Source organism: Pagrus pagrus (assembly GCF_965226575.1).
Source record: "Pagrus pagrus genome assembly, chromosome: 16".
NCBI classification, from domain to species: Eukaryota; Metazoa; Chordata; class Actinopteri; order Spariformes; family Sparidae; genus Pagrus; species Pagrus pagrus.
The window spans coordinates 18634851-18648441 of record NC_140200.1 but is presented as its reverse complement, the minus strand read 5'-3'; the positions used below and the strand labels follow the sequence as shown (position 1 = coordinate 18648441).

The 13591-nt window shown below is 42.2% G+C and overlaps 1 protein-coding gene across 1 annotated transcript in view; it reads right to left on the bottom strand.

Annotated features, from left to right (window-relative positions):
• The window catches only part of LOC311271816 (exostosin-1), a 288114-nt gene extending 287569 nt beyond the window's left edge, over window positions 1–545 (bottom strand). Inside the window, exon 1 of the mRNA XM_084377701.1 lies at window positions 63–545. Within this exon, the coding sequence (XP_084233827.1) occupies window positions 63–356 (294 nt within the window). The 5' untranslated portion in view covers window positions 357–545. The remainder of the gene's footprint in view (window positions 1–62) is intronic.
• Between the last annotated feature and the right edge of the window lie 13046 nt (window positions 546–13591).

The following is a 13591-nucleotide window of genomic DNA, read 5'->3' as shown; positions in this document are numbered from 1 at the left end:
TATTCACTTGAGGTACAGAGGTATAAAAGAAGAGGAAGAAGAAGAAAATCTGTTACATCTACCTCTTGCTCTCCCCCCTCCAGGTACGGCTCCAGCAGCTGGCCCGACTCCGGCCAGTGCCTGGGCGGTCTGGATGGGCTTCTCTGGGGCAGGGGCTGGGGCTGGTACACCTCCTGGCTCTGGTGGTAGTACTGGTATTCCTGCTGGTGGTACTGGTGGTATTGCGGGTACTGGGGAAACTGGTGATACTGGTATGGCTGCTGCTGGAACTCCCCGATTTGCAGAGCCCACAGGTATACGAGGAAGAGAAGACCGGCCCCCACAGACACGAGCAGGTACCGCTTCTTGGCCTGCATGTGTGCTGCGGGGGGGAGGAAGAGGAGGACGTGGTGGGTAGAACGAGGGAGGCAGAGAGGAAAGGAGGAGAAGGAGTTAAGCGGGGTGAGAGGCTGATGCAGGGGAGAGGAAAAAACAGAGAAGCAGAGGGTTTGAAAGAGAGGATCAGGTAAGAGAGGATAAAGGGTAAAGACAAAGTAAAAGGTAAACGGGAGGACAAGAAGCTAGGAAATGATGAGGAGAGGAAGTACAGGGAGGTAGACACAGGTCAGCTCGACCCACAGGGCAGCCTCTCTATCCACAGCTCGGCATTTTGGGATTTGGAGTCACTGGAAGATAAAAGAAAATAGGCATTTACGTTTGAAATAAGTTACCAATAAAGTCTCAAACAAATCAGGATTAATTCAAGCAAAACTTACAAGTAAACTTAGAGTAAGTGAAAGCCGTAACTATAGAAAAAATACAGCATTATAATGAAGCACTGTAGTGCTGCAGAGCCTTCAGATCTTCTTCTCTGGTTTGTTTGACATGTCATCATGATTTTAACAGTTTTTTTTATTAATGTGAAAACTGCGATGCAAAAGTGATCATCCCCACTTATTGTGAATCATATCACAACCCAAATATCTATCAAAAATAATCACAATCGGATTTGATCACCTGTAGTCAGTCCATGCTGATTTTACTGAACATTCAAAGAGGTCAGATAAATGCATTTTGCTCAGGCTGAACTCAGGTCTTCTGTTACATGACAGACTATATATAGTCTGTCATGCAACAGAAGACCTAGACAGAGCTATAGAAACACACACATGTTCATATGCATCTATTATAAGTTTTAAATTAATGATTTTGTTTTAAACATTATCATAAATCTAAATTGTCTTATTTTGAAAGAAACAATGCAAAATCACTCTGACCCCCTAATATTACTGATGTCATCGAATCTTGTTGTCAATCATCAGCACAAATCACTGAGGCACTTTTGATGATTTAAAACCTCCTGACGTGTGCGATTGACAATTATGGCAATTAAACATTTATTTGCCTTTTAGCAAATGTATTTATCTAATTCAACATGACTTAATACATTTTACAAATAACAACTGCATTTATTAAAATGCGGCATTAACTGTGCAGCACTCTGTGGAACTTTTTCAAACAGCTGACTCTTGCCTGCACAGCGTTTCCCCTGATTTAACTTTTGCGTAAAGGACTGTGACTATATTCCAACACTGGCATCAATATATCTACAATATGTGCAGAATGAAAGAGCTTGAGCTGGAGATTTACCCTGTGAGAGGAAGATCTTAAAGCATGTTCTTTAGGCATTCAGCACTAAAATTGCTGGATTTTTGAATGGAGTCTGGAGCGCTGGACCTGATAAATGTGGAAACAACACGTGGATCATTTAAAAAAACATCTCTCTTGCAAATACTAGCCTATTATGATGATCCTAATGTTCCACGTGAGTCCATGATCGGACATCTATCACTGGACTCCACTCACCTGAGTACAGGGAACACCTGTGGTCCCAGGAAGGGATCGCTGCTCTCCCCTCCAGCCTGAGCAGGACTCCACAGTCTGGATACACATTCTCCAGCTCTATACCTCCGAATCACCTAATCACAAATCCATCCACAGATGATGAATCAGATTAAAATCACGTGCAAGATTAAAGGAGCAGTCAGCGGGAGGTCTAGGGAAGCCGAACGCGGTGCGCTGCCTTCATCCTCCACCGCGTCCCAGTCACAAACTTTCCTCGAGAAACGACCACGGGCTGAGCACACAGCTCTCTGTCAGCACGGCAGGTATCCACGGTGTGAATCCAGACACACGATCATCTGCCAGAGCAGCCGTGATAACATCTACAGCACCCATCCAGAATTAACTGATGTGTTAAACGAGGCGCGTTCATCTCCAAACTACCATCCCCCGTGCAACCAAAAGAAACAAATCCAGAGAAAGAGAGGATCCAAACTTTGTAATTTAAATCCACACTCCCACCTGTGCGCTCGGTGGAAAATAAGCAGAAATCATCATCCCAGGTGAGTTAAAGAGAAGCCGGCGCACCTGATCCGGAGAGACGCGCTTCAATAAAATCCCATTAGGAGCGACTTCACGACAGGCAGCAGGTTTTTCAGAGAGACGGATCAAATGAAAACCACGAGTGTAAACTGGGGTCTTGTGGGTTATTCCATCGCTTCCAGCAGACCCGCTGTCCTCACGTTTCCATCCTCAAATCCTCAGTTGGATCTGGGCTGCGCCACCGTGCAGCATCCAGCAACATCAGCAACAGCAGCAGCAGCAGCAGCAGCAGCGCAGATAAGCCAGACAGCAGAGAGCTGGCAGGCTGGGGGGATCGGGGCTGCACGGGGCGTCAGTTGGCTCTGATAAGGTATGGGAGCGCGCCATAAGTCAGCATCTCCGTCTGCTTATGTGGGTTTGTTTGTATCAGTGTAGTGGTGAGTGAAGTCCTAAGAAATGTGTTTGGAACTGAGAAGTCCCAAACGAGCATTCAGGACATCTTAAACTGCCCGTGTCGTCCAATTTTTTCAATTTGCGCACCAAACTCCATTCAGAAATCTGCGAATTTAAAACACACGCGCGTTGTCATCGATCATGGGCTCGAATAAGTTGTAAAACATGACTCGATCACACATTTCATTCATGTTAGCGTTTCTCCAGCAAGATGTGAACTTTTAAAATGTATTTGCCTCACTCTGGGGGTCAGTCATGACGTCTGCTGACATGTAATTTGAAATATTTTGCTGCACTCGCTCCTCTAACATCTTGCAGCTTCCTTTGGAGGACAAGACTTGATATTAAAGAGATTTGTCGTGGCTTGTCGGGATTTAGTGAACTGACTTTTATGCAAACCTATGCACTTTTAATTAAGTCTTAGCTCATTAAACCTCTTAATGACTCGAACATTCAGCCCAATTAATCAACATTGACCGTTCTTCTCTCCATCTCTCCTGCCCTTCAGCCATGTTGCTGCTATTTGTACAGAAGTCATCGACTGAATAAAATTCATTCGCTCGTGATTTAAATGGATGTCATTATCTCATAAATTAGTGAGGGGGTATACAGATGTTGTGGATCCACTCGCAGAGGAACATCATGTAGCAAACAGCGCCATCTTGTGGCTAATGGTGCAGCTGTCATTGTAGTAGTGAGACAATACGAGGTTTCTTTGTGGGAAGTGGAGGTTATTTGTGTTTCTCACATTCAGGCAATTCAGAATCTGAGATTTGTAAATTATTCTCAGCCAATCCAGAGGCTGTGTATGCCTTTTTAAAGGAACAGCTCACCCAAAAATGAGAATTCAGTCATTGTCTGCTCAGCCCCATGCAGTTGGAAAGTCGGGTGAAGTTTCATAGTCCACAAAACATGTCTGCAGCCTCACAGCAAAACAGCGATGCAGCATTCTCCTAAACAAATCTGCTTTAAAAAGTGTGTAAAATAACGACTTTTCAAATCAATTTGGGATCTTGGGGCTTGATTGAGACTCGATGAAAACGATCTCTTTATCAAGGTTGTTAGATTCACAGTTATGTCCCAGGTCTTACAGTGTATGAGTTCAGTTAAGTAGCTGTGAGACATAAAACATAAGACAAAGGTCAGTATGCATTAAGTCATTTTATCTATTGTGTTCTCAGTGGAGCTGAATTTAGATTTTGTTTCCAGTCTCAGTTCAGTGTGCCATTTATCTGGAGGCTTACCGTAGACGACTGAACTAAAACCTCTCTTCTTCACTGACACTAGCATTAGGCGAGGCATGAGACTGTGTACTGCCTTTAATACCATTTATGCCACGATTTTCAAATTGATTTTGCCGGATTGTTATTATTTTCGTTCAACATCCTATAAACTAAGCTATTAAACTTGTGCGTCAGAACACACGGGAGATGGGAGCAGTATAAATCCTGGACTTCAAATGCTAAGAGAAAGGAAACCCTCTCATCTTTAATCTGTACAACTGCAGAATAAATCCACGAACATGACTTTTCAATTGTAGGAATGCACAGGGCAACATTTCTCTTATAAACACTGCCAGTCTCCCTCTGAGCAGCAGAACCTGAAGTTTTGTTTTTATTTACCTGCGCTGTGATAACTCTGAAGGATTGGCCTCTGTTGATGGCTCCATGGTCGATTAGGGGATGATAAATCTGAAAAGGTCGCAGAGCCGCAGAGAGAGAGAGAGAGAGACGACGTTGATCTGTTTCCAGTCTCAGACCATCGCTTCACTTCTTCCACTTCCTCATTTTCACCATCGATCTGGAAGCTTATGGGACACTTCAGGTAACTGTTGGTTCTCTCCTGTTCCGGTTTATGAGACTGTGATCCAACTTTAAAATGATTTTGTATTCAGATAATGTCTCATAGTTACTGGATTACATTTATTCTACAGGGTACAGATGTATCATAGAGAGTGAATTTGGGTTTCTTTTCTGCCAAAATGCACAAAAGTGTGTCTTATTCGATAAATACAACGTGCATCCAGCCCAGTCTCCAGAGCAAAATGTTAGCTGCCAATCATACGTATCATATCAACATTTCCATCTGCGCCTTCCCTGTTTGTTGTGCTTTTCCATTCATTACCCTCACCTGTGTTCCTCTGCTTCATTCCACCTGCACCTCATCCCCTCTACAGTCTAGTTTGTATTAAAGTCCAGACTTTTGTTCAGTCTTTGTCAGGTCATCCGTTGTGGCCCTGTGAGCCTGCTGCTCTGTTTCCCTGATGTTCCTTCCTGTTTGCCTGTGCCTTGAGTTGCCGTGATCCTGATTAAAATTTCATCCATTGCATTTCCTGCCTGCCGTCTCATACGTTTGGGTCCGTCAGGAAAACATCAGGAAACGTTTAGTTGCAACATATCCATGGTTTGCAGCAACGAACGCTGCCAACATTTACTCTGATGCCTGGGGTTGTGTACTTATTAATTTAAACATCAACCAATATTTTCGGTCAGAGTGCCTATAAATAAACAAATTTAAAGATGTGCTCCTTTGGATCTGGTGCAGCGTCCTTTCACACAATGTCCCACCCACAACAATATCTGATTAATAATCGGTATCCCTGCAAAAGGTCCTGAAAAAGCCATATCAGTCGACGCCTGAATCATATACATCCACATGCATATCAGCCAATGGAGCGACTACAGAGGTGGTTGTAATCTATGTTGTGTAAGTGTAATTGGGCCAGTGGAGGAATGTAACCAAGTACGTTTTCAGACTTCAAGTTATACAAGACACTTGTACTTGAGCTTTTATGACTTCTCTTATTTGAGGCTGTGCAGATATTGTCAATCCAGATCCAGCACTCTGTAGTTTGGAGAAGAAATTCAAACTCAGAATTTTAATATTTATAATATTAATGAGGTAATAATACAAACTCAGAAATATTTATTTTTTCCATAACTGAATAAACAAACTGTTTTCATTGGAAGGTCCCCAGAACCCCAGAGTTTGTTGAGGTATAAAAAAAATCAGTCAATGAAGATCTCTTCTGATCAAAACCTCCAACCAACTGAATATCCCTCACCTCGTCCTCCAATACAATAGCCATTAAAATCATGAAAAACACCTGCTCTAGAGTCAGTGTTTGGTTTGGGACACTGTGGAAACATGATGGTGTAACATGGCCGCCCACTCTTTAGATATCAAAGGCTCATTCTAAGATAACTAAAACACAACAATTCTTAGTTTAAGGCGATTATTCACTAATGAAAACATAATTATTTATTTTATATAACATAGCTGCCCCTAAATACTACGCTCTGGACCTTTAAATAGGAGATTAAAAAGTAAGTGAAGGACTTGAGGTGAATTTTGTGTAAGCCAGTTTTGGTGAATTTCTTCAGTCAACCAGCTGCTGATTTCCTCAGAGGAGAAGTTTAAAGTCACACTGCGCTGACTGCAGGGGGGAAACAAAAAGTTTGAATAGTTTTGAAGATGATCAGTGACCCAGAAGGGATTCCTGCGTGAGAGCAAAATGATTTGACTCTGTCTAAATCTTTGTTCAGTATGCCATGTGGAGGAGTCATCTAAATGCTAACAATGTTGACTGAGTCACATCGTCAGCTGGGAGCACATGTAGACGCCCCCCAGCACACACACTAACACACACACAAATAATGTGTCAATGGTTCTAGTCTGGTGTGTGATTGTTTGTTTCATCTAATGACTGGAGCTAACTCATAATGTAACACACACACACACGTACATGCACACACAGAAAGCCAGCTGGGCCTCTAGCTGCTATAATCTAGTCCTGTTCTGTTCAGATGCTCCAGCTCCAGCGGCTCTGGTGCAATTTTCAAACAATCCACATTTTCCGACCATCTGGTGTGGAAAAACAAAACACAAAGTGAGGCTGTAATTATTATCCATATGAGAATCATAACAAACCAACAGAACAGCTAAAAGCCTCCTCCATCTAGAGAAGAGCATGAAGTGGCACATGATGGATCAGCAGCCAGCGACGTTTTCATGGTGGAACCAAATAAATCAGTTTTAGATGAAAACTTCCAAATTTTCAATATGGTGAACATCACAGGCATACGTCACACTTGGGTGTCTGGGAGGCAGAAATTTTGGTTCGTATTACTGTGACAACACATTAACATGACTGACAGATGAGGAGGAAACTGAGTGGGATGTAGAGCCCTATGACTGGGGAGCTGCAAGGAAACACACAAAAAGGATCAAACTATGTCGTCTTAGATCATCCTCATGTAGAGTCTAAAGTCTTACCTGTAAGACTTAATGATAACAACTTTGCTCATCATCCATGATGTCAAAACGTCAGTCAAAGAAATAAAAAAGATCTTTGTTTAGTTTAACAACTGAATGTCTCCCCTGCCGCCTGCAGCGCTGTCAGCCCACATGTTGATCACACAGGGCGACAGAGGGGAGAGCCGTGCCAAGCAGCCATTTGATTGACATCTCATTTGAGCAGACAGGAGCTTCTAAGCCCGCCCTGGAGCCTACAACAGCCAATGAGTGATTGTTTGATGCATCATGTAACCAATGCGATGTCAAATCCAGTGATAGATTTATAAAGCCATAAACGTGGAAATTATACAAGTTTTATGCGCTTTGCTCTTTTTTGACTATTTTATATTGACAAAGTTAGTGTGAATAAGAAAATAAAGAACTATAATGAGTTTTTGCCCCTGTTACTCTCAAGCAGGGGTATTTTGAGGTCATAAAATGGCTTTTTTTCTTGCGAAGCGCCTGGATTTTGAAGTGTCATGTGTCCATTTTCAGTGATATTGTTCTGAAATTTGAAATTGGACCATGTAAGACTATAAGATGTGGACCCATTATGTTATCCAGCTAATAGGGGCAGTTACAGGTCATCTACAGGCTTATTTTTGCATTAAAAACATGTAGGTGAGAAAAATAAATAATAATTCAGCGTGTTCAAACTCTAACTGTTTAATGACAGAACCACTTACAGAGCTTCTGACAGCTGGTGGTTCAACAACAGCTTTCACATGACAGATTAACTACTTGTTGGAAAGTAACAAGAGTATCTAAGTCTCTATCTAAGTAACAGAGTATTATTATCAAAAATGTTGAATTAGTTATCAAAACAAATTTGAGGTAAATATTGTGGTAATTTCAAATACATTTCTAATAAATGACTTGCAGACCTGTAAAATGAAGCATTACCAAAAAACAAACAAACAAATAAAAACTGTGTCTTTAGATTCTGTAACAAAATAACAAAGGTCTGAAGAAGAGACGGGAACGAGGACAAGGAAACTATTACCTGCTGCTTTTATTGGACGAGACAAGGTTAGGACAGTACAGCAAACTGATGTTTCCTGATAATACAACCCTCAGTCTTGAGTGGTTCTAAATGAGTCTTGACTGATTATTTTTGATATCTATCATAATCCCTTCCTGCATCAGTCAGTTTCAGAGTCAGAGAGCTGCGAAGTGAAAGCATGGCTCTCCTTCATGTCACCACCACTCACTGGCAGTGTGTGTGTGTGTGTGTGTGTGTGTGTGTGTGTGTGTGTGTGTGCAGAGAGTGTGCATGTAGAAGGACATATTAGGGTCAATCGATAAAAGGGAGAGCCTGGAGGACTCAGGATGAAGAAAAGCAGGAATCCTCTCTGACCTCTCTCCCCTCCCTCTCTTCTCCTCCTCTTTCACTTCGTCGTCTCCTTCAGCCCAGGACTTCTGACCTTTTGCCCGAGCTGTGAAATGTCAGAGGATGCTTGTAATGTCACAACAGCTCATCGGTGAGGATGGGCCGTCGTTATGGAGACAGCATCACATCCACACGTTTGGTGAGACTTTTCCGGCTCAGTGAGAAATACCTGCCATCATTGTTTAACGCTTTCAATCCTGTGTGTTAGTGTCGTTGTTACCAAAGAGGCTGTCGCAAATACCACTGCCACAATACTTAAAGGTGTCATTTGTAGAGTATGGCCAGAATTCAAAGGTCGCTCCAAAAACACAGGGGGCAGCATATCACCAGTGTAGCTGACAAATGCTGCTCTTTGTTAGCTATCCTTGGCCATAGCTAGCTACCCTTGGCTAATTAGCTCATGGCTCAGTGAGCTGTGGAGTCAGTGGATCTTAAAGTGTAACTCTCGCCAAAATACAACCTAGGCTTTTTTTGTGAATGTACCCGAGTCAAACCTTCGTATAAAAGCATAATTATGACGAAAAAGCCACTTTTAAGATTTACTGTAGTTTCGTTTTCGGGTCAAAATAATTTTCAATTGCGTGCTAGGGGCAGCTTTATGGTAGCATCAAAATCGCTATTTTTAAAACACTAAGAAGACTCGACACAATAATAATAATAATCGACTGACTTAAAGGATAAGTACCGTTTTTTACAACCTGGACCTTATTTCTGGCAAAACATATGGTCATTTACTCACCCAGATAACTTTGGTGTCATTCGGCGTCGTTCGGACGAAATTAGATCCAGTGTAGCGGCGATATATCCATATAATGGGAGAGACGGGGCAGCGACACACAGCCTCTATATAACGCATTATCTGCCACGAAACTAGTTAATTTCATCAATATTTTGTTATGAAATGCTAGCGCTATTAGCCTCCGAGTCCGGGCTCGTCCGTTATCAACATCCGGGGTCAAACTAGCAGTAGCAGCTACAGGTAAACAAGGCGCGCTGTCGCGGGTGCGCGCGCAGCTCAGAGACGACATCTTCCAGGTCAGAGGTAGTAGATCAGCCTACAGACCCCGGATGTTGACAATAGACGAGCCCGGACTCAGAGGCTAATAGCGCTAGCATTTCATAACAAAATATTGATGAAATTAACTAGTTTCGTGGCAGATAATGTGTTATATAGAGGCTGTGTGTCGATGCCCCGTTACTCCCATTATATGGATATATCGCCGCTACACTGGATCTAATTTCGTCCGAACGACGCCGAATGACACCAAAGTTATCTGGGTGAGTAAATGACCATATGTTTTGCCAGAAATAAGGTCCAGGTTGTAAAAAACGGTACTTATCCTTTAAAACAAGCAGCAAATAACATCAAGACAATGGATGAACTACGATCCAGTAAAGGGGATGTGTGCACTCACAGGTCAAATAGTCCCTAACCTTATATTTCTTATCTTCCATACTCAAATAATCAAACACTGGCTGCTTTACCTGCACTTTAGTTTGATTAGTGTGATCTTGAGACACAGATCTTGAGCTGTAATCCTGCCTGACATGATTCAGTGTCATTTTGAGGCCTGCTGGCTGCTCTACTCCGTCTAAAAAGCACCAGTCTGTTCGCAGCTTATCTCAAATTGAGGTTCTCATAATGTTCTTTCAAATAATTTCAACCATTGGAACAAAATGACGTGTAATAGACTGAAGAGATGACTTCCTCCTGTGAGGATTCATTTCACCGTCCTCTCTCGCACTACAGAAACTCTTTTTCTTTATAAAGTAGTGTGGAGATGATATAACTCAAATAACTGATAAGAGCAGGTCTGTTGTGTTCCCAGAGAAAAATGAAATGTGCTGGAATGGCAGTCGGATATTGTTCAAGAATGGACAGGAGGGCTGTATGTGTGTGGCTCTTTTGTCCTCTGTCACATTACTTTTCCTTTTATGTGTCTTTTGCTTTTACTCTTATTATTTTTCAGCATTTGGGGCTGTAATGATGCAGGTGAAATGACTCTCCACTGTCTGCCGCCGCCTCTTTCCTGTTGATGTGTGTCCGAGTGAAGGCAGAGCAACCCTGTTTCTGTCACCGTCGAGATGACTGGTCTACCCGGTGAATATTCGCTCGGATAAATGAATTCGCTCATAAAATATTTTCAGCATTAATGGCTTGTGATGGAAGCTGTAAATTCGTGTTAAAATGAAGCGGCCATCTTGAGGTTTTGGCATTTCAATTATCCACAACACCCTGCGCGGCACACTCTGTCATTCTGTCAACTTTAATGTTTTAATATTCCGTTTTAAAAGCCTGCTCGCAAACACACACGCAAACACATACTCTGTGTATGTATTTAGCGCAAACACACACACAAATTTTGATTTATAGTCGGAGCTGTGCCTCAGTGACTAACCAGAGTAAAATATTTATGTGACGCCAGATGAATGACGTTCTCATACATTTTCAAGTGAGTCTGTGAAGAGGGATAATTTAGGAGGTAATCCATTTGAGGAGTAAGCAGGCATTGAGGAGAGCGTGCATCACGGCGTTGATGTCGACTGTAATATGTGATTATCTTGATCAGCATGACACCCGAATCCACACCACTTATACTTCATATCATTTCCGACACACACACGTAGGCTGCTGCATTCTGTATCTCTTTATCGACTGTTGCTGTTTTGTGCACTTTGTCTATTTGCTTTAAATTATTAAATGTCATTTTCTGTAGCTGTCAGACGTTTTGTGTTTGGAGGCTAGCCTACGTATAAAACATTTACTGGCCCTGGATATCGCAGCAGACCACCAGCATCTCAGACCAAAACAAACATGTGCTTGGATCACTCAATAGAATTGACAAAAAACAGACTGTTTTCTTAAAATGCAGTACATTACATTAGAAATGTAAAATTGCAACATAAAGACATGTATAAAAGTTTCAACATATCTTTGTTTTGCAGAGACGTGCATTGCCAACATTTATTCTGGTGTTTGGATTGAGAACACACACAGAGGATGTGATTTTCTCTCATTATTTCACTGTATCACACATCAAATGGATGTTTGCTGCACTATTAATCTTCCAAATCTTACATATTTAACCTTTAAATAATGAATCAGATTTGCTCTCTTGATGTAATCCTGTTATTTGCTCCTGCGTCCAGGGGTATTTTTGTAGTTTGACCATCATCCCTGCCATAATAACTGGAAATCCCATACAGTATTTCAGATCCCCGCCACTCCAAGTTTCCATCCGGTATTTTTTTACCTGTAAAACTATATTTTCCCTTTAAGTTACACGGAACACAATTACACTCTTGGATTGGTTCCAGTGACAAACAATGCAGCTTGGACGCTCTGCTGGCAACAATAAACCTCGGTTGTGAAAACCAGCTGCTGATATCACACAGAAAGATAAATCCTATACATTTATTTACATAAATGAATGCATCACTTATTGTTATCTTTCACATACTCCAAATGCAATAAGAAAAGGAAAAGAAGGAACATTATGGATCAGTGAGCAGAACAGAGCGATGGCTGGCTGCAGAGCCACAGGAGGTGTGCAGAAGAAATAAACACAATACATCTCCGCACTCGGCCCCTCCAACTATACATCAGTCTTCAAAACAAACGACCATCAGTTCCGGCCCAGAAACTCCAATTTAACTAAAATTCAACACAATTAGCTTTAATAATTAAGGATTACCTTGGAGCCACTGCAGCCCGTTTTGTGGCTGCTGGCAAAAAGTGATCTACTGGGCCGAGTCACACACTAAATATGTAAAAGAAATTGTGAAAATACTAGAATTACCCTTGAAATGGTGGTGTGACTAAGCCTTAGTTGGATCTCTTTTGTGCCAGAGCGACAAACCCTGCAGAGCTGTAGACAGCTTTAGATTGTTAAAAGAAAAATTGTCACCAGGTGTGATGGTGCCTTTTGTCGCAAATGACCAGTCGAATCCGAACTTCTTTTGCTTTCGCTGGTCATGAGCTACAATCGAGACTGAGTCAGAAAGATCTGAATGTCTTGTGCAGCCTATAAAACCGTTTTTAAATAGGCATCTTAATTCAAGGGTTGTATCATAAAGTCACGTGAGACTTGTTCAGGCACGTTGTAGATCTATAAAGCCGGGAAAATAGAGCAGCACATGCCTGCACAGACATGTGCAAACATCAACAACTGAACTGTGCTTTTCCTTCTTCAGTGTGAGTGACACTCCGGCTGCTTCTTCTCTTCCCACACACTAACACAACTCCGAGGAGAATAAAAACCCGTGTGCGCAATCGAAAATACCATCTGCCTTCTTGAGAACAGAACTTGTGTTTACTACCTGACTTGTTTGAAATGGTTGAGATGTTGTGTTTGGAGATTTCTCTGATCAGAGGTGTGCCTGTAACTGATGCGCACTCGGTTAAACGTTTTTAGCCGTTGTGACGTTCGTGATGGAAAGACTTAGAGGCAGCAGGAGCCCGTCCCCACTCTCTCCCTTTTTCACCCCATTGCTTCCAATACAGAGAAGATAAATCAAGTGCCACGAGTCCATTGATGTGAGGGGAAATAGATGGGCCGTTTGTTGACAGAACTCATTTTCCCGCTTCCAGGTAATAAAGTACACCGTGTTGTGTTTTCTTCTTCTACTTCTTTTTTTGGCTGTAGCTGGAGGTTTGCCACATCATCCGCCTTCCCTCCTTTCTTCCTGTGTCACTGGTTCGTCTTGACAAATGGGTGTGCTTGGTAGCAGACGGTCATAGTGATTGGACTAGTGCACACACACACACGCATATACACACATTTACGTTCAGTCTAGCCATGTCTGCTAGAGGCACCTGCTGTAGCCTGTGAACAGGTGCGCTCTGCTAATAAACTCAGCAGGAGCTCTGATTCTGCTTTTATTGTTGCGGTCTCTATCATTCCCCCCTGGCTTTGTCTTTCCCTCTGTTTACTCCTGACCAGGTGCAGCACTTTACCAAACCCCCAGCCAAAAATATTCATCAGATAACGATATAGCGAATGCACAGGGAATAAGCCGTAAGCAAGCTATAATTGACGCCCATGTGATTAGAACAAACATTTGCATCCATCAATATCAGCACATTAT